This window comes from Candida pseudojiufengensis, assembly GCF_024610245.1.
Source record: "Candida pseudojiufengensis strain CBS 10847 chromosome Unknown scaffold6, whole genome shotgun sequence".
Classification (NCBI taxonomy): domain Eukaryota; kingdom Fungi; phylum Ascomycota; class Pichiomycetes; order Serinales; family Debaryomycetaceae; genus Lodderomyces; species Lodderomyces pseudojiufengensis.
In genome coordinates this window covers 479,688-498,009 of record NW_026261522.1, presented here as the reverse complement: position 1 = coordinate 498,009, position 18,322 = coordinate 479,688, and the positions used below count along the sequence as shown (strand labels likewise).

Here is an 18,322-nt window from a genome sequence, read left to right as displayed (position 1 = left end):
TCTATAAATTTCTAACAAAATTGATAAAAACATTTACAAAATAATTACAGTTACGGTTGAAAGGTATTGAAGAAGTTTCTCTCTATCTAAGCATTAGTGTTTAATAAGTTTGGTAAATTTTCAATTGATTCTGATCCATAAATGATTTGATAAGTTGCTTCAAATAATGGGAATTCATCTAATTTATCAGTATTTTCTAATAATTCATGAACTTCTTTTGCAGTAACAATACCTTGAGAAGATTGACCATTTAATAATTTTTTTTCAGCAACTTCTGCTGATGCACCAGTTTGTGCCATATATCTTCCAACTTTAACATTTCTACCTCCTGAACAAGTAGTTATTAAATCTGCAACACCAGCTGATTCAGCAGTAAAAGTTTCAGCTTTTGATTCTGGAAAAAAAGTTTCTGAAAATTTTATTGTTTCTAATAATCCAACTCTCATTATTGCTGCCTTGGCATTATCACCCCATCCTAAACCTTCAACAAATCCAACTGCTAATGCTACAATATTTTTTAATGCTCCAGCTACTGATACTCCTGCAACATCTTGTATAACATTTACATGGAAATATGGTCTATGAAAAGCAGCTTTTAAAACGAATTGATCAATATCTTTACCTGCACCTCTAAAATCAGAAGGTAATGTATAACCAATAGTTGTTTCTGACCATTTTTGTCTTGCAACTTCAGGAGCTAAATTTGCTCCAGATAATGCACCACAAGTAATACCTAATTCTTCAGTAATATAAGTACTTAATAATTTACAACCATCTTTATTTACTTCTAAACCTTTTAAACAAGATATGGCTCTTGCAGTTGGTGGTACATTACCTTTTAATTGTTTTAAAATTTTTGGTAAAAATTGATGAGGTAAATTAAAAACAATTAAATCTGCACCTTCAACAGTTTTTAATAAATCAGGTTCAGCAATTAAATTTGTTGGTAATTTTACACCTGGTAAATATTTTATATTAACATTTTGAATATTTATAATATCTGTTAAATTTTTATCATTATCAATTTTTTCTTCAAATACCCACATTTTAACATAATGACTAAATAAATGAGGTCTTGCTAATGCATTTTCTGCTAATACTTTAGCAATAGTTGTACCCCAATTACCTGATCCAATAACACAAATTTTAAAAGGATGTTCAGGAGTTAAAGAATTTTTTGGATTTGGTTTTGTTTTTGGAGTTAAAATATTTGCAACTTGTGATAATCTATTTTGAGCTGATGACATTTTGAATATAATGGTTTGGGAATAATATTTATGATATTGTGAAAATTTGAATTGAAATTTGAATAATCTGTGCAATTTTATCTATTATCTATTTTGTAAATTTGATTTGTATCTATAAGTGTCAATTTAGTGATATCAAAACAAGTCAACGTCTATTAAGTCTATGATGAATTTGTGAATAAATTGAAACTTCTATATACTGTGCTATATATATCCTAGTTCATTTAAAAATTTTGATGAAAGTTTTCCATGTAATCTTTTATATTTTATTCTAATACTGTGAAATTTTTCTGATTGAATGTAACTTTACTAATTTTGATAGAATAAATTTATCTTTGTGTTGTTTTAATTTGTAAGGTGGTAAACCGAGGAAAATTATAATTCAATATTGAATAAACAACCAATTAACAATTTACAAAAGAAATTTGCCATTGATCAACTTAAGATATTGAGCTGATCTATAAACTCAAGAAGAGACATTGAATGGTATCTATCTGATCCGGTGTATCTTAAATCTGAGTTAGATTACTTCTCGAAGTCGTTACAGTACAACTAACTGGCTTTTCCTTTCTTTTTGCAGTCTATTACGACAGATATTTTGCAATGAGTGAAGCAAGAGAGATGAAAAAGCCAAAGTTTTGTTCGGGCTATTTAGACAAGAGCTACAGCATCTTTCAACTAACTTTGAGGGGGCCTGGTTTTGATTCTACTAATGAGATAGGTTCAGCCCTTATTGACCTACGTCCATTTTCTCGGTTATAATTTGTTTTAAAATTTGAATTAAAGAAGTCAAGCGATAATAAAATTATTTAATTAGGCTAGGCTTAACATTATGATCTTTTATCTTTGTGATTTAGAACACTAACTATGTAGTTTCAGAAAACTCGAAATAAATTTAATTATAGACTACCCCAGATTTTTAAAATTATTTGGAGTAGCAATCTTTCTTTTGAATTTTACTTACATCTTTCAGTCCTTCTGCATTGCTATAATTAAAACCTATTTGGAACAAGATATTAAAAGACTATGCATCTAACGGGATTAAAAGTTTATTAGTCAACCGTTAAACGGTTTTTTATTTTTTTTTATTTTTTTTTGTTCAATAAGTTTTGTTTTTCCTTTGAACCGACATGTCGAATCTGCAAAATTTTTGGATCGAGATCGAGAAACTGGTAAAACGGAAAAATAATACGTCATAAAGTAATTACGAGATTTGAATCAATCAACAGAAAAGGAACCACTTAAAAATAAACGCTCTATCTGTTTAAGAATAACCATCTTCCACTCTTGCAAAAAAAAAGAAGTATTTTTATACTATGTGAATTTTTATACTATTATGAACTATTATGCTAAAATCTCTAGATGGAGAAAAAAACTTTAAACTAGATTATATCATTATACTTTTCTTTTATCACCAATTCAGTTTTTGATAACCATAAGTTGGAAATTTCGGACTATCTTCATTATTTTTATTGTTTCTGTCATCATTAACATTGGTATTGGTTTTAATTTTTTTAATTTGTCTTTCTTCCACTTGATTATCATCTTCTATATCTTCTTCCTCTTCATCCTCTTCATCATCATCATCATCATCATCGTCGTCATCATCGTTATCATCATCATCGCCATCATCAGCTTCATCTTCTTCTTGTTGTTGATTATGATTATGGTGTTGTTGTTGTTGTTGCAGTTGTTTTAAATGTTGTTGATCATTAATAACTTTTTGATTTAAATTAATTTTATTTTTTAAATAATTTAAATTATCAATATATAATTTTTTATCAGCATTTCTTTTACAAGTTAATGTACCAATATGTCTTTTTAAAGCATCTTTTCTTGCAAATCCTTTACCACAAAATTCACAAATATTTGGTGGAATACTTAAATGTTGTTTTTCATGTCTTTTTAAATCTGATGATCTTCTAAATGACATTGAACATTTTGAACAAAGGAATTTTCTTGATGGATCATTTGTTGTTGAATTTTGTTGTTGAAGTTGCAGTTGTTGTTGTAATGATTGTGATTTAGGTTGTTTGGTCTTTTTAGTTATTTTTCCTGAAGATTTAGTTTTCGGTAGTTGAGGTTTATTTAGTATATCATGATCTGATTTTTGAAAATCATTTGTTACATTTAGATTATTTAAGGGACTTCTTTCACTATCTGCTTTCAATTGTAATGGTTCACCAATTAAAAAATTCCAACCAGATGCATTTCCTGCTGGATGATGTCTACTTTTCAACAACCCACTACTATTACTGTTTCCACCACTATTTTGATCATTAATTGGAATTATTTTTTTATCTTGTTGATTATCCAGTTGATTACCTGAAAATATATCATTACTTAAATTTGGAAACAGTTCATAAAATTCTTGAATATTTAATTGACCAGATACATTAGTTTGTAAATTTTCCAGTTTCGCTATAGGATTACCATGAGGTGATGAAGCATATTGTAATCTTGTTAATAAATCCAGTATAGTTGGATCAACTAAACCTCTATTTCTTTGATCAATTCCTCTAGCAGTAGCTACTAATGCATCTCTTGCTAATCTTAAAAATCTTTCATCTTCATTTTCATTTTCTGGAGATGGTGCTTTTTTGAAATTTGTTGCACTTGGTGTCAGTATTTGATTTGATCTACGTGTATAACTAATATTTGGTTGTAATGATGATCCAGCTAATGGTGATGGAGGTAAAGTTGAAGCATGATATAAATAATCTTCTTGTTTAATTTTTTTAATAGCACCAGGTGAATTTGCATTTGATGGACTATTGTTGTTGTTATTATTACTATTATTTCCTCTTGTATTTGATGTAATAGGATACAAAGGGCTAGTAGTAGCATTCGGTGAAAACATTGTGAAACTCATTCTTCTTTCATTAGTTTGATTCTGATATCTTTGAAGCTGAGGTAATTGTTGCTGTTGTTGCTGTTGTTGATGTTGTTGTTGTTGTTGTTGTTGTTGATTATAATGCGATGTTTGATTCGGAGTTTGTGATTGTAATATTGGTGAATGAGATAAATGTTGTCTAATAAATGGTGATGCTAAATTTTGATTTTTATTATTTCTTTTACCACCTGTTTGTATAGGATGTTCTTGTGATGGTAATACTATTCTTGATGAATTTGTATTTATATATTGATTATTTACTCGATTTGTTGTATTATCTTCTTTTTCTTCCTTTTTATAATAGTTAGTATTTCTATTATTATTTATTGATTTTTGATTATTCATATGACATTTGATTCAAAAGTTTGGATTTTCAACTATATTCACTTTATTGATTCTTCCCTCTTTGAACCATTTATGTTGTTGTTATGATCTTTCTTTTTCTAATATTTATTTTGGTTATTTTTAAATATTTTATTGTTCATAAATAAAAATGTAAAAACCAAACAGCCACAGTTTATATATTCCAAGATAAAATAATAATAATAATTGACATTCTTTTAGTTTAGACTTATAAAATTAAGTATTTAAAATTTCTCGAAAGCAATATTGCGAAATTTAAAATCTCATAACACGCTTGGGGCCGTTTGTTTGTATCATGTTTCATATTTTATTTAGTGATGATGAATTATGATTTGTTTCTATAACACTCCTAAAAAATGAATTTTAAAAGTGTGGGACTTTTAAATCTAATTTGAATCAAATATCTATGAATATTACAATCGTGTTTGAACTAAATACTTACTCTTGGTCCGTTGTTAACGTAATTTTGATCAACTAAACGTTGTTACAATAAAAGTTGTAAATTAAAATTTGAAATATTAAATAAAAAGGTTTGTAACTCGTATTTTTTCCGTTCTCTGTTTCAAAAAATTATCATTACTTTCTTTCAAAGACAAAGATTAAGTGGTAAAGAAAATGGATAATATTTTTGTTTAGGTGGTTTTAGTTTCAACTTATATGATTATGATGATATATTAAATGATATGTAGTTGTATGTCTTATTTAAATGTCAAAAATAAATATAACCATACTTACTGTAAATTATTTATTTTATTTGTAACGTAATTATGGCAAATTCAAATTCAATTTAAAATATTTTTATTTTTTTTATTTTACACACTTTTTTTGCGCACGTGATTTACAGTTATTAAAGCAAATCGATAAATATATAAATTTGAATAGACGTGTTTGAAACTTCTTATAGTAATACGAGACTGAGTGGAAATTTAGAAAGCTTATGTAGCAACAAACGTGTTGGAGGCAAACTTATTGCTGGTAAACATTCTGCCAAACCTATGCTGTTTATTAGTAGACTAAAGCAAATCAATTATACAGAATTTGTAATGAGATAGAAATTTTCAAATGATTTAAATGATTAGTTGATTTCGAGAAAATAAGAATATAAAAAAACAGTCGCGAAGTTTGCTTAGGTTCAAACTATTACAGATAATAGCTTCAGATGCTAGCAAACTGATTTGGTGACTACTTTGTAAATCTTATCTTTATGCCTGTGTGTAAAATGACTTCTTAACCATTACATGATGTTTCACATCTTGAAATAATTAATGAGATATTCTTTCGTATATAATAGAATCTCGTAAACCAATTTCAGCCGTCCTATAGAGTCGCAAATGAAGAAGAGATTCCTCTTCAACCGTGTTGGTACTTATTCAATTTCATTTTCTACAAAGAACAAAATCTTAGATCGCTTTGAGAATTTGAAATGTGTTTCGATACAAATTGTTGCAAAATTTAGCAAATTAAAAGTATTGAGGTACAGATGTTCAAATTAAGATTGCCTATTATAACTTATAGCAGATGTATTTTGTAATTATGATAAATGTGTAGGTTGACAACAAGACAATTTAACTAAGCTTCTTGAAAGATATTGAATCTATAAGGACGAAATACATTATTCATGTTGCAAATGCAGTTGGTACTTACTGCGGAATATTTTGCTGTTTTGGGAAGTCCACGATCGTCTCGTAAAAATATCAACGGTATTGGACTAGGTAATTTTTTGTGACTCAATAGTACAATTGACTCTGATAATTAAGACCTTTATAATCTTTCAATGATGAAACTCAAAAGTATATTGAAATTAGTCTTTTCCTCCTATTGAAACGAATATTTAAAGGGAATTGATCAAAAAAATAATATGTCAAACATAAATGATCAAGTGGGTGAAGAAGAAATAATAATTTCAAGAAAATTAAGTCCATGTGAGAACTTTTTTAGATCAAGGACTGCAACTAATTGTTATAGAAGTTTTCAAGTTACTGCAATTTATAATCATGATTTACTGAATTTACATCTATTTTTCAAAGCTTTAAGAAAAACAATTTTGGATTATCATATATCAGTATCAAATGTTTATTTTGATTCAGATTTAGATTCATTTAAATATTATCCATTAAATTCAGTTAGATTTGGAGATGTTTTGGAATTAGTTGAACCAGAAGGTTACATTACTGATGGTAGAGTCAATGAAAAGTTCTTGAAGTTTGTCAATAAGACTTCTATTTTTGAATTGTATTCACAGAAACCCTTATTTAGACTAATACTACTTGGGGACAAAACCTTATCTGTTAGTTTTGAACATACTATAGCTGATGGTTTGGTTGCTAATTATTTTCATGAAGTTTTCGTTGAGAATCTAGCATTTGTTGAGAATGAGTTAAATAAAGAATTTCTTGAAAAGGAATATGGTATCTTTGACGATACAAATATTTCTTTAGATTCAGAATTATTCAATTTTGAAAAAGATCAAAAATTTATCAAAAATTCATTGCCACCTCCGATGGATATCTTTTTCGAAGATGTGAATTTAGATTACTCTTATGGAAATCCATTGTATCATGAAAAACTTATTCCAATAGATTATCCTACTAAATGGAAAGGTCGATATCCAGCAAAATTTACAGATGATATTGCATTCAAATTGATCAATTTTACTCCAGAAGAAACTAAGAAGATATTGATCAAATGTAAAGAAGAAAAAGTTTCATTGACTTCTTATATCGAAATCATACATGCTTTCACAATGCAACCAGTATTTGGCCAAAAAGATTATACAACTCATAGATGTGCAATGACATTACGTAGACATTTCAATTCATCAGTTGCACCATTGGCTTATAAGAAAATTTTAGATGATCAAAATTATAAAATATTTGGCACTCTGGCAAGTATGGGTTTTGTATTGAATTTACCACCGATTAAGGAGTTTTCATGGAATTTGGTGAGAGAAGCAAACAAAATAATTGTTGATGGTTGTAGTAATAAAAGAGCATTAAATGCTTTAAAACCATGGTTAGACAAAGCAGATTTAAAAGATCCTAAAAATGAAGATTTATTTTATTCACAATTAAACAAACCAAAAGCAGATGCTGTAAAGATATCGAATTTAGGATTAATTAGAACACCAAATTATCAAATTGATAAACAAGATAAATATTGGGAAATAGAAGATATGATTTTTGCGCAAGATATGGCTCCATACGCTTCTGAATTTATGCTTAGTGTCGTATCCACTTTAACTGGAGGTTTGAATTTCGTTCTAAGTTATTATGACTTTTCATTTGATGATTTGGAAGGGTATGACAATTTTGATCATTTAATTGATAATTTACATGATAATATGATTAATTACGCGCTGTAAAATGGTAACATTGAGAGGTTCGGGAACATGAATCAAGTATAGAAATAGATGAAGAGGATGGATTAATGGTTTATAGCTTATAGATAGACTAAGTATTTTAATAATTAATAAGTAATAAGTAATATTTCAGTTTGACATTATTTAAAGCTTGTACAAACCTTAGGTGGTAAAATGAAACAAAATCTGAAAAATAATTATTTTGAATAACTTGAATTTTCTCGATAAGCTAATATTAAACTCAAGATCTGAAAAGACTGACAACTGGACTATATTAAACCAAAAGAACCATGTTTATATAATGACATCTACTTTCCAACAGTTTAATGAATCGTTTGATGACACATTAGTTCAACTGACACCAGAATCAACGATATCAATCAGAGACTCCAAAACAGGATCATGGGTAAATCAAGATTCAATACCAGAAGTTTCAAGATTCAATGACTTTAGGACGATAGATTGGGTTGAAGATGAATTAGATGAACAAAAACAAAGATTATTAAAAATCAAGAAATTTCATAGTGGTTCAACTAATTTAAAAGATAAAATTTTATCACAAATTTTGAATTGGATTGTGCTAGCTATAATGGGAATTGTTATTGGATTAATAGCTGGATGTTTAAATATTATAACTTCATTTTTAGCAAGTCTAAGAGTTGGATATTGTAAAAATGTATTTTATTTAAGTGAAAATTTTTGTTGTTGGGGTGAAGAAGAAGAAAAATGTGAAAATTGGAGTAAATGGTCTAGATTTGAATTTTTAAATTATATCATCTTTGTATTAATATCAATTTCATTATCATATACAGCTGCTAAGCTTGTTAAATTTTATGCACCGTTTGCAGCAGGGTCAGGAATAAGTGAAATAAAATGTATTGTTTCAGGATTTGTAATGGATGGATTTTTAGGTTGGTGGACATTACTTATTAAAAGTTTGGGATTACCATTAGCTATAGGATCTGGATTAAGTGTCGGGAAGGAAGGTCCCAGTGTTCATTATGCTGTATGTGTTGGTAATTCTATTGCAAAATTAATTACAAAATATAAAAAATCAGCTTCTAAGGGTAGAGAGTTCTTGACTGCCACAGCTGCAGCTGGGGTAGCAGTTGCATTTGGCTCTCCAATGGGGGGAGTTTTATTTTCAGTAGAAGAAATATCATCGATTTTTCAATTATCGACATTATGGAAATCATATTTTTGTTCCTTGATTGCTGTTACAACTTTAGCAGCTATTAATCCGTTTCGAACAGGTCAATTGGTTCTTTTCGAAGTGACCTATGACACAAATTGGCATTATTTTGAAATTCCAGTTTACATAATATTAGGAATATTTGGTGGTGTTTACGGAATTATTGTATCAAAATTTAATATCAGAGTTGTTGGATTTAGGAAGAAATATTTAGCTTCATTTGCAGTTAGAGAAGTTGTAATTTTAACTTTATTAACAGCTAGTTTTTCATATTTCAATCAATTCTTAAGACTTGACATGACTGAATCGATACAAATGTTGTTTCATGAATGTGATTCAACTTTTAATTTACCTATATGTGATCCTAACAAGAATAAAACAGGAATATTAGTATCATTGATATTTGCAACTTTTGCAAGAATGTGTCTCACCATAATAACATATGGATGCAAAGTACCAGCAGGAATATTCGTACCATCGATGGCTGCAGGCGCTACTTTTGGAAGAGCTTTGGGTATAATAATTGATCATATTTACAAATCCCATCCTAATTCATTAATTTTTTCAGCATGTAAAGAAGGAGAGAAATGTATTATTCCAGGAACTTATGCTTTTTTAGGTGCAGGTGCAGGACTCTGTGGAATAACTGATTTAACTGTCACTGTCGTTATAATTATGTTTGAATTGACTGGTGCCGTACGTTATATTATTCCAACTATGATTGTTGTCGCTATTACCAAAAGTATAAATGATAAATGGGGTAAAGGAGGAATAGCCGATCAAATGATTAAATTCAATGGACTTCCATTAATCGATGCTAAAGAAGATTATTCGTTTGGTACTAGTGTAGCATCGGCCATGTCTTCAGCTGTTGTTTGTTTTTCGAGTGATTCAAATGATTCATTAACTTTGGAACAATTGAAAACGACATTAAATAAAACTACATACAGGGGCTATCCAATAATACAATCTGGGAATAGCCCAAAAATTCAAGGTTACATATCAAGGTATGAGTTAGAGTACAATCTCAAACAAAAAGATGGAATTGTCAATGATGATGTTGTATGTAACTTCAATACTGAGAACCAAAACTCCATAGACTCAATTGATTTTAGCTTCTTTGTGAACAAGTCACCATTAACTGTAAATATAAATACAGCTTTGGAAAACATTTTAGATATATTTTTAAAGTTGGGACCTCGATATATCTTGATTGAAGAAAATGGATTATTGGCTGGTATCATAACAAGAAAAGATATACTACGATATGAATACTCACATCATCATCAACGTAAAGATTTTACATTACAGCAAATTCAGGATGCAAGTGATTTAAAGATATGGGAATTTATGAAACTAATGAATTTATCAGTGAGAAAAAATTTTGGTAAAATTTTATATAACGATCCAAATAGATATGTACCTATATAAAATTTTAATTTATGCAATTTAACCTTACTGATCCTTCCATTTCCAATACTCGTTATAATTATGATACATAGTTTTAAACAAAGCCTTCCCTGCATAGTCTAACGAGGAATTAATCATTGCCAATTCATGTTTTGACAAAAGATCAAATATTAGAAAGATCCCACTTGTCAATATATCATTGATTTCTTTATGGAAAGAATACTTCAAATTTAAGTAAATGTAATTGATCGTTAATACCGGCAAATGATTTCTTAATGACTTTTTGAAAAAATTGGCGGATGTAGTTAAAGTGTTATTCGTTGAATCTAATGCATCGTTGATTCTTTCTTGTGGTTCACATAGATTGGTCATTAATCTACTAAATGCCTGGGCTGATGCTATATCTTTCCCTAGTGAAGATGAGCTTACTAATAACTCTAACATAGATGATATACTATTTATGATTAGATGGTGCCGCGCTGTTAATTTATATCTATGATGTAATAATATGGTTGATAAAACTCGTGTAGAATTTATGTAGGTGCTTGACTTTGATGAGGTAGACGAAAGTTTTTGGATCAATGCTATTGTCATTTCCAATATATGTTGATTAAAAATAAATTGATTTTCCACCAATAACTTTTTGATTGTGATTAAGACTTCATCCGACACCACCTCGTTCTTAATGCATGACGAGTACTTCAAAAGAATTGCAAATAGTTTGGTGGTAACAAAAGGATCAGATTCTTTCGAGACATTTCTCAATATCGCAGAAATTAACAAGCAGATCGATCCAACGTATGATTTACCTTCATCTAAATCGGAAGCCGACTGTATCAAGAATTTGGATATTTCTTTGAAGGACAACATGTCTTCGGAAGCAAATTTAGCTATGTATTTCACCAAATTATTGAAATGAAAGATCAAATGCTCTTTTTCAAAAGATGTGATCAAAACAAAAACACTCATGATATATTTTCCAGCAAAAATACTCCTAGGAGCAGATTTACAAATTATCTCGAACAAGGCTCTTCTAGTTTGTTCATTTTCCATTAAATTTGAGTCAAGTATTGAAATAACTTCTTGAGTATCTTTGAAATCTATCACATATCTATCTTCTACTGATGCGAGGGCCCATAAATACCAAGACACTGCTAATAAGTTTTGATTTTTTATTGCTAATTTTATCGACAAAATACAATGAGCATTAAACTCTTTTGCAAAAAGATGGCCATTGGATGTTGGCACGAACAGTGATAAAATCACTAAACAAAGTTCAATCTTTGGTTCGATCTCGGTAGTATGACTGCTTTTTAAATATTTTGTCAATTCAGTTATCGTATTTTCAATGTACAACTGATTTGTTTTGTCTTCAACTTTTTGGACTTGAGATTTCCAAATGCTTGTTGCAATAACAAATGAAAGGTACTTCCAATCACCACTTTTGGATTTATTCAAAACATCGGTCATTGTAGCAAAGTCTTTTTCAATTTTTGATTGATAAGTTGGAACACTTAGGATCCACAGCAAGGATTGAAGACACTTTAAGTCTTGAGTTTCAATAAAATACATTGTTATAGAATCTATCAATTCCTTTCTTATTCCTTTGCGGTAACAACTAAAAGGAATATGCATAATACACGAATAGCTTAGTTCCGGTTTTTGGATTAATATATCTAGTAAAATTGTAGTAAGTTTCCTCTGTTCGTAAAATTGTTCATTGATGGAGCTGAATAGTCTCCCATAAGTCTTATTCCAGTAAATTGCCATTTCCACAATCTTAAACTGATTACTCTTGGAAAAAAAATTGTTAAACACTATAAACCATCTTTTAAAAACAATTGAAATGAAGTAATCATTTTCTGACAAATATTTTATAAATTTTGATTGGTCATATTCATCAAAAGTAATCGGTATATCTAGTTCCAAAAGCCTGAACACAGTGAAGTAATAGTACAAATCATAATCTAGTTTCAATTGATCCTTGTGCAAACTAAAATTAGGTCCATATAGTATTAACAAATTGTAATGAACTTGCCAGAATTCTTCCTTACTGTCGAGATATTGCTTATGTTTCAAAAACGTATTTTGCAAAGACTCAACAGTTTTAGATGATGCAAAAACAAGTCCTATTGTTACCGCTATAAATATTGCACGAGCAGCGTCGATTTCAAGTTCAATTGAAGTTTGAATTACCTGTAAAATTTGTCTCTCCGATAACGTCAGTATGCCTTTTGAAACAGCAATAACAAAATCTTGACTGTCCCAGAGTTCATCTTTTTTAATAGCTTTCGGCCAGACTTTAGTTATGAATTCAACCAATTCTCTATTTTTTATATACGCTTTTAAAATAGCTTCTCCCACCGGCAAAACTTCTGAGTTAATCTCAAAATCCGTATTATGTTTTTCGAAAATAAAATTAGATTTTTTACCGGCTAGTTCATTGTCTATAGTAAAAATATACTTGACCATTGGCCAGTTCAAATCTATGTATCGCTTATTTTTGATTTCTTTATTGTACAAAGCTGTCATAAATTCTTGCGAAATAGCCTTTTTACTTTCCGCCAACATGTATAGCATTGATTCTGATAACGATGGAAGTTTTTGAGTGATTAATATGTAAAGTTCTTCACAAAGTTTTATATTTTTAGATGATAAGTGCTCGATGACGATTTGATAAAAATATAAGAAAGACGAATCGTTTATTTCATGACTTTTTAGTATTTTCTCCAAACTGCTTTTCAAATATTGAATATGACCTTCAGCAAATACTACCCGGGTAAAAATATCCAATAACACATCTTTAACAGACGTTGGTACTGAAGGATATGGTGAAGATAGAACATCAATCATTAAATTGAACAATGATTCCATGAAATTTGAATATACTTTTTTTGACATATCTTGAGTTTCAATCATGCATGATCTATAATATAGTTGCTTTATAATATTAGCCCAATCGGCTTTTACATTGGTTGTCTTTCCCAAATAAATTAGAAATGATCTTAGTAAGGACAATCCTAATAACTCGTCAATTTTGATGAACACGCTCTGGTTCATTCGGAAAAGAGTTTCAAACATTAAAGGGATGCATTTTAATGAATCCTTATCATTCTTAGCCATCACTTGAATCAAATTCTCTACTATATCTAGGTTTTTGATACATTCATTTCGACTCATGGATGATGCTCCAAAACTGTCCCATGATTCAAGGAGTATTTTCCAAATCTTATAGTTAAACTTCCAATTATGGAATTGAGAAGATGGGGATCTCTCATTTAATCTGTCAACTAGTAAGTTAAGTATAAATGTTTTGTAGTTTGGGAAGTAAAGATCTAATTTTTGATTTAACAAGTCATGAATTAACTGTATAATGTTTTCTATATCTTCATCCTTTGATCTTAAAAACTTTGTGACAGTTTCAGCTGAATCTAGTCGTAGACTTATGATTTGGTCTTGCATCTACTTGGTCAAACTCAATAATTAACGATGGTATAAAATTAGAGCGGCTTTTTCAAAGAGTTAAATAAAAATTAAAAATAGAGATGTCTTAAGATTGATTTTACAAAGTTCTGATTCCGAAGATCAAATGTTTCAATCTAACTATTTTCGTACATTAAAACTCATCAACCAGATCATATGAGTATTTTATATTAGTACTTCGAACTATGATAATTAATAATTACAAACTATATCAATAAAGTCTCAATCTTATCTTTAATTCCGTAGATTTGGTTTTTGATGGAGGAGGCGTCGTTTGATGTAACCGAAGCAGCAATGACAGGTCTTGAAACTCCACAAGCTCTACCTAAAGCTGCTTTTGATGGAACAAAAACATAAGGTACGTTTTTGTCTTCACACAATAATGGTAAATGTAACAAAATTTCAATTGGTTCCGTATCAGCAGCCATGATAATGAATTCGGAAATCCCTCTATTCAAAGTCTTTGTAGCTTCATTTGCTCCTTTCTTTAATTGTCTTAAATTTTGAGATTGTTGAACAACATCTAATATTTGTTGTGTTAAAGCTGAATCAGCTAATGGAAAAGCTTTTGGGTTTGGTGCTGACATTATAATTACACTTGATATTATTTAAAAGTTTATGATATGAAGGCTCCTTGCAAATAGTAGATATATAAGCTCGCCAGTAAAGTCTTTGATCGTTTAAAGATTATGAACTTAATGTGAATGAATAGGAAACCTTTCAAGATGAGATCTTTTTTTATTTTTCAGTAACAAGCATCTGGCAGCACTAGATAAAATGTGGTAGCACCGTAGAAAGTAGTGTGTCATGGTCCAAGAGTTCGAATTGAAATTTATCTTTTTCATAGCAAATAATACCTTATTAAGATTGTCGATATATTCAAACATTATCAGTTAATAAATCAATTCAAGTCAATAACTTCACAGATCAAATTATGTCAGATTTATGGTATGTCTACTATACAATATCATGTATATCTGGGATCAGGTCTTCTACTACAATACGATGTTGAGACTTTGACGGGGGCACGTTACTTAACACGAAACTTGCTGCTTATGATTGATGTCTATAACTCAATGATAAGATGATTACAAAACCATCATGACTGTTCGAAAATCAAAGCAAGCATGCGAGGAAAACCTAATTTTTGTTGAATTTGTCCACTTAAAATTACATACATACTAACTATTACTCTAGTCCAGTTTATGCACCATTTTTTGGTTCAATTGGTTGTGCAGCAGCTATAGTTTTTACCTGTTTTGGTGCTTCATATGGTACTGCTAAGTCAGGGGTCGGTATTTGTGCCACCTGTGTGACGAGACCAGATTTGTTAGTCAAAAATGTTGTGCCGGTTGTTATGGCGGGTATTATTGCAATTTATGGTTTAGTTGTTTCAGTTTTAGTTAGTGACTCATTGGCACAAAAACAAGCTTTATACACTGGATTCATTCAATTGGGTGCCGGATTATCTGTTGGTTTATCCGGTTTGGCAGCAGGTTTTGCCATCGGTATAGTTGGTGATGCTGGTGTAAGAGGTACTGCTCAGCAACCAAGATTGTTCGTTGGTATGATTTTAATTTTGATTTTTGCTGAAGTTTTAGGTTTATATGGTTTAATTGTTGCCTTGTTATTGAATTCAAGAGCTTCACAAGATGTTACTTGTTAAGAGAGGATTAAACTCCTTATAGATGAACGATCCCAAATGCCGGAATTAAAGAGAAAAAAAATGTACGATTAGAGTACATAACCTATTTTATATAAATCAATATATTATCAATTTACAAACTTCGTGTGGAATCTTCATGACTACCATGCATAATTAGCAAACAATCATTCTATAAATGCAAGTCCGATTTTAACAGTAACTTTGTTTCTCAAAAGCTTTATTAATGAATTGACGTCTTTGGGTATTTTACCAACAGCTTTACGCCAATCATTGTCGTCCACATGATCATCAAAGTTGGTTGTGGAGTATGTATAAATTTGCTCACCCTCTTCTTTTTCTGATTGGGAACTTTCTGTTTCATAATTATCAATCATTTCTATAATGACAATCAAATCAGGTAATTGAAGTGGTGAATTGTCATTTAAGAATAATAAAATTTGACTTAATAGTAAAGGTTTGAATTTCATAGGTAAATATTCAAATTTTAATAAATGAACTATTTTTGAGAAATTATGCATCATTTCGTGCGGTGAGTCTCTAGATAAAGAATCATAAAATTCTTTCAACACAGCATAAGGAGATATACATTGTTGAATTATTGGATGAATTTTGATTCCGTCCATTTTTTGATCCACCACATCATTAAGAATTTCATCTTCAATTGGTTTGTTATTTACAAGACAATCAGTGAATATTATATCCCAAATTATGTAGTGAATTTTTTGCATCCCTTCCGTATGATAACTTCCTGAAGTCTTTTCTGGGTCATAACAATTTACAAAATTATTGAGGGCATCATACAAATAATTATTTTCCAAAGCATGAATTCCGGCTTGATAATATATGCTTCTTGCAGTGGAAATCAAACTCAAGTCAGCACAGATTGTTAAGGCCCATTCCAAGTCATCATTTAAGTCTATTTTGTAATGCGGTAAAAACTGAGCAATAGTTGATTTGTTTCTCGACATTTTGTGACTTGATGTATTCAAGATCTCATTAGATAATAATCCAACACCTATTGGGACAAGACTTTGTACATTTAAACAGTTGTAAGCATGGCGTAATATAAAATATTCGGATATTGTTTTCTTATTAAATATATCATCCAAATTTTCCTCCATATTGATGTCAACCAGATAGTAGCTGCTCAAGATCCCCTTTAGTTCTAGTAATAAGGATATATATGCTGCCGTAGCAGGATCAAATAGAAAAATCACTTGCAAGACTTTAATATAATTTTTTTCAAAAATATTAACGAAACCAGACTCCGTCATGTCTTCTAAATCTTTGTCAGAGCTGCCATCAAAAACATGAGCAGATGGAGGTTTTTCATTGATAGCTTTTTGAAAAAACTCCTCATAAATTTCCACATTATCCCGTATCTGATATAATGAAAATGCTAAGTATATTTCATACCAAGTTTCACAGTAGCTTGAAATTGTTTTGGTAAATCCAGTCATTATACATGCTATATCATATATTTGACTTAATATGATTTTATGCTCGTTATTGCTCACTGTTTCTTTCACAAATGAAATGGAGTCTCGAAATTCACATGCTGATAATTTCCATTGTGCGAACTGACCTTTTGAAGCAAATATTGAATAATCTGATAGTAGCTGTCTCAAATCACTTATGACTTCAAACATCGTATTATCTGTTTCTTTGAGCTCAGCATAGTTTGAGTGTTCTAAGGTCTCATCTATTTGCTGGAATAGACCTCTACAAACCATTTTTGCAAGTAATGTGTTCCAAAATAACGGATGAGTGTAGCTTGGTGAATGATTTATCATCACCTCATCTATTAATTCAACTGAAGGTTCAGGATCAAACATATTCACCCATTTGATAGTTAATTCTGGTATCTCTTTAACATTTGAAAAGAATTCTGTAGATTGCAAACACACCAACAACATCAATAAAAGTTGGTTTTTAAAATCATGATTTAAAGAATAACTTTGTTTAATGAATTCATTAAGATTCTCAATTATTTTATCGAATGATTCATTTATGAATTGATTTTTGGAAAATGTAGGAGTCTTTATCGAATTTGTTATGAGACCAATTGGCTGCGAATCTGATTCGTTTTGTTCAACTAAATGAATATCACTTATTAGCTGTTCTATAGTTTTGAAATTGTTTTCAAGGTAAGACGTATAATTTCGATCTAGTTCACTCATAGGAAGGTTATAATTGTATTTTTTTGGATTATATCTATAATGTAGAATTTCTTTGGAGTTCAACCATTGTGATAATTCAGGATAGTCTTGGTTTTCATTTAACATGGACAATATTATTGAGTTAGATTGATCTTTATCTCTCTGGTCTGATGAACTATCTTGGTCCTTTCTTTGACTTGTATTCAAATCGTCCATTGAATCTGATGAATCAGTGGAAATTCCCTCAGTCTCCGAAGAACTTGAAAGACTTTCCTCGTGATTATCATCATCGGGAAGCTCTAACATTTCTATGTCTTCAAATTTGTTATTCATGCGATTGACTTCAGCCATTTTGAGGTGAAGATGCTTCAAAAGTTTGTGGTTTGAAATGAAAATAAATTTTGTTTACCTTTGGAAAAATTTAGTTTCAATTGTTTCTGAAACAAATATTAGGCCAAACTGAAACGAAATTTAAATAGAGCTAGGATAAGAACACATCAATTCTACTTTTCATATTAAATGATTCATTTCGCAGTTTCTACACAAGTCTC

General features: G+C 29.8%; 8 protein-coding genes across 8 annotated transcripts; 3 read left to right on the top strand and 5 right to left on the bottom strand. All coding sequences in view use genetic code 12, as the record gives it.

Annotated features, from left to right (window-relative positions):
- Positions 1 to 86: 86 nt before the first annotated feature.
- Positions 87 to 1,247, bottom strand: GPD1 (glycerol-3-phosphate dehydrogenase (NAD(+)); the record flags this gene model as incomplete). The annotated part of the gene is made up of 1 exon (XM_051757930.1): positions 87 to 1,247. The coding sequence occupies one exon, from the start codon at positions 1,245 to 1,247 to the stop codon at positions 87 to 89; it is 1,161 nt and encodes a 386-aa protein (XP_051617052.1).
- A 1,411-nt stretch (positions 1,248 to 2,658) lies between these two features.
- KGF55_000313 (uncharacterized protein) lies at positions 2,659 to 4,485 on the bottom strand (the record flags this gene model as incomplete). The annotated part of the gene is made up of 1 exon (XM_051757920.1): positions 2,659 to 4,485. One exon carries the CDS (start codon positions 4,483 to 4,485, stop codon positions 2,659 to 2,661), a length of 1,827 nt encoding a protein of 608 aa, XP_051617051.1.
- Positions 4,486 to 5,983: 1,498 nt separating this feature from the next.
- ATF1 (Atf1p) lies at positions 5,984 to 7,864 on the top strand (the record flags this gene model as incomplete). The annotated part of the gene is made up of 2 exons (XM_051757909.1): positions 5,984 to 6,023; positions 6,531 to 7,864. The coding sequence occupies 2 exons, from the start codon at positions 5,984 to 5,986 to the stop codon at positions 7,862 to 7,864; spliced, it is 1,374 nt and encodes a 457-aa protein (XP_051617050.1).
- Positions 7,865 to 8,162: 298 nt separating this feature from the next.
- On the top strand, positions 8,163 to 10,484 carry KGF55_000311 (uncharacterized protein; the record flags this gene model as incomplete). The annotated part of the gene is made up of 1 exon (XM_051757898.1): positions 8,163 to 10,484. The coding sequence occupies one exon, from the start codon at positions 8,163 to 8,165 to the stop codon at positions 10,482 to 10,484; it is 2,322 nt and encodes a 773-aa protein (XP_051617049.1).
- Positions 10,485 to 10,508: 24 nt separating this feature from the next.
- KGF55_000310 (uncharacterized protein) lies at positions 10,509 to 13,925 on the bottom strand (the record flags this gene model as incomplete). The annotated part of the gene is made up of 1 exon (XM_051757887.1): positions 10,509 to 13,925. One exon carries the CDS (start codon positions 13,923 to 13,925, stop codon positions 10,509 to 10,511), a length of 3,417 nt encoding a protein of 1,138 aa, XP_051617048.1.
- A 227-nt stretch (positions 13,926 to 14,152) lies between these two features.
- On the bottom strand, positions 14,153 to 14,533 carry KGF55_000309 (RNA binding protein; the record flags this gene model as incomplete). Its single annotated transcript, XM_051757876.1, has 1 exon — positions 14,153 to 14,533. One exon carries the CDS (start codon positions 14,531 to 14,533, stop codon positions 14,153 to 14,155), a length of 381 nt encoding a protein of 126 aa, XP_051617047.1.
- A 347-nt stretch (positions 14,534 to 14,880) lies between these two features.
- On the top strand, positions 14,881 to 15,612 carry CUP5 (H(+)-transporting V0 sector ATPase subunit c; the record flags this gene model as incomplete). The annotated part of the gene is made up of 2 exons (XM_051757865.1): positions 14,881 to 14,894; positions 15,144 to 15,612. 2 exons carry the CDS (start codon positions 14,881 to 14,883, stop codon positions 15,610 to 15,612), a joined length of 483 nt encoding a protein of 160 aa, XP_051617046.1.
- Positions 15,613 to 15,776: 164 nt separating this feature from the next.
- On the bottom strand, positions 15,777 to 18,122 carry NUP85 (Nup85p; the record flags this gene model as incomplete). Its single annotated transcript, XM_051757854.1, has 1 exon — positions 15,777 to 18,122. The coding sequence occupies one exon, from the start codon at positions 18,120 to 18,122 to the stop codon at positions 15,777 to 15,779; it is 2,346 nt and encodes a 781-aa protein (XP_051617045.1).
- Between the last annotated feature and the right edge of the window lie 200 nt (positions 18,123 to 18,322).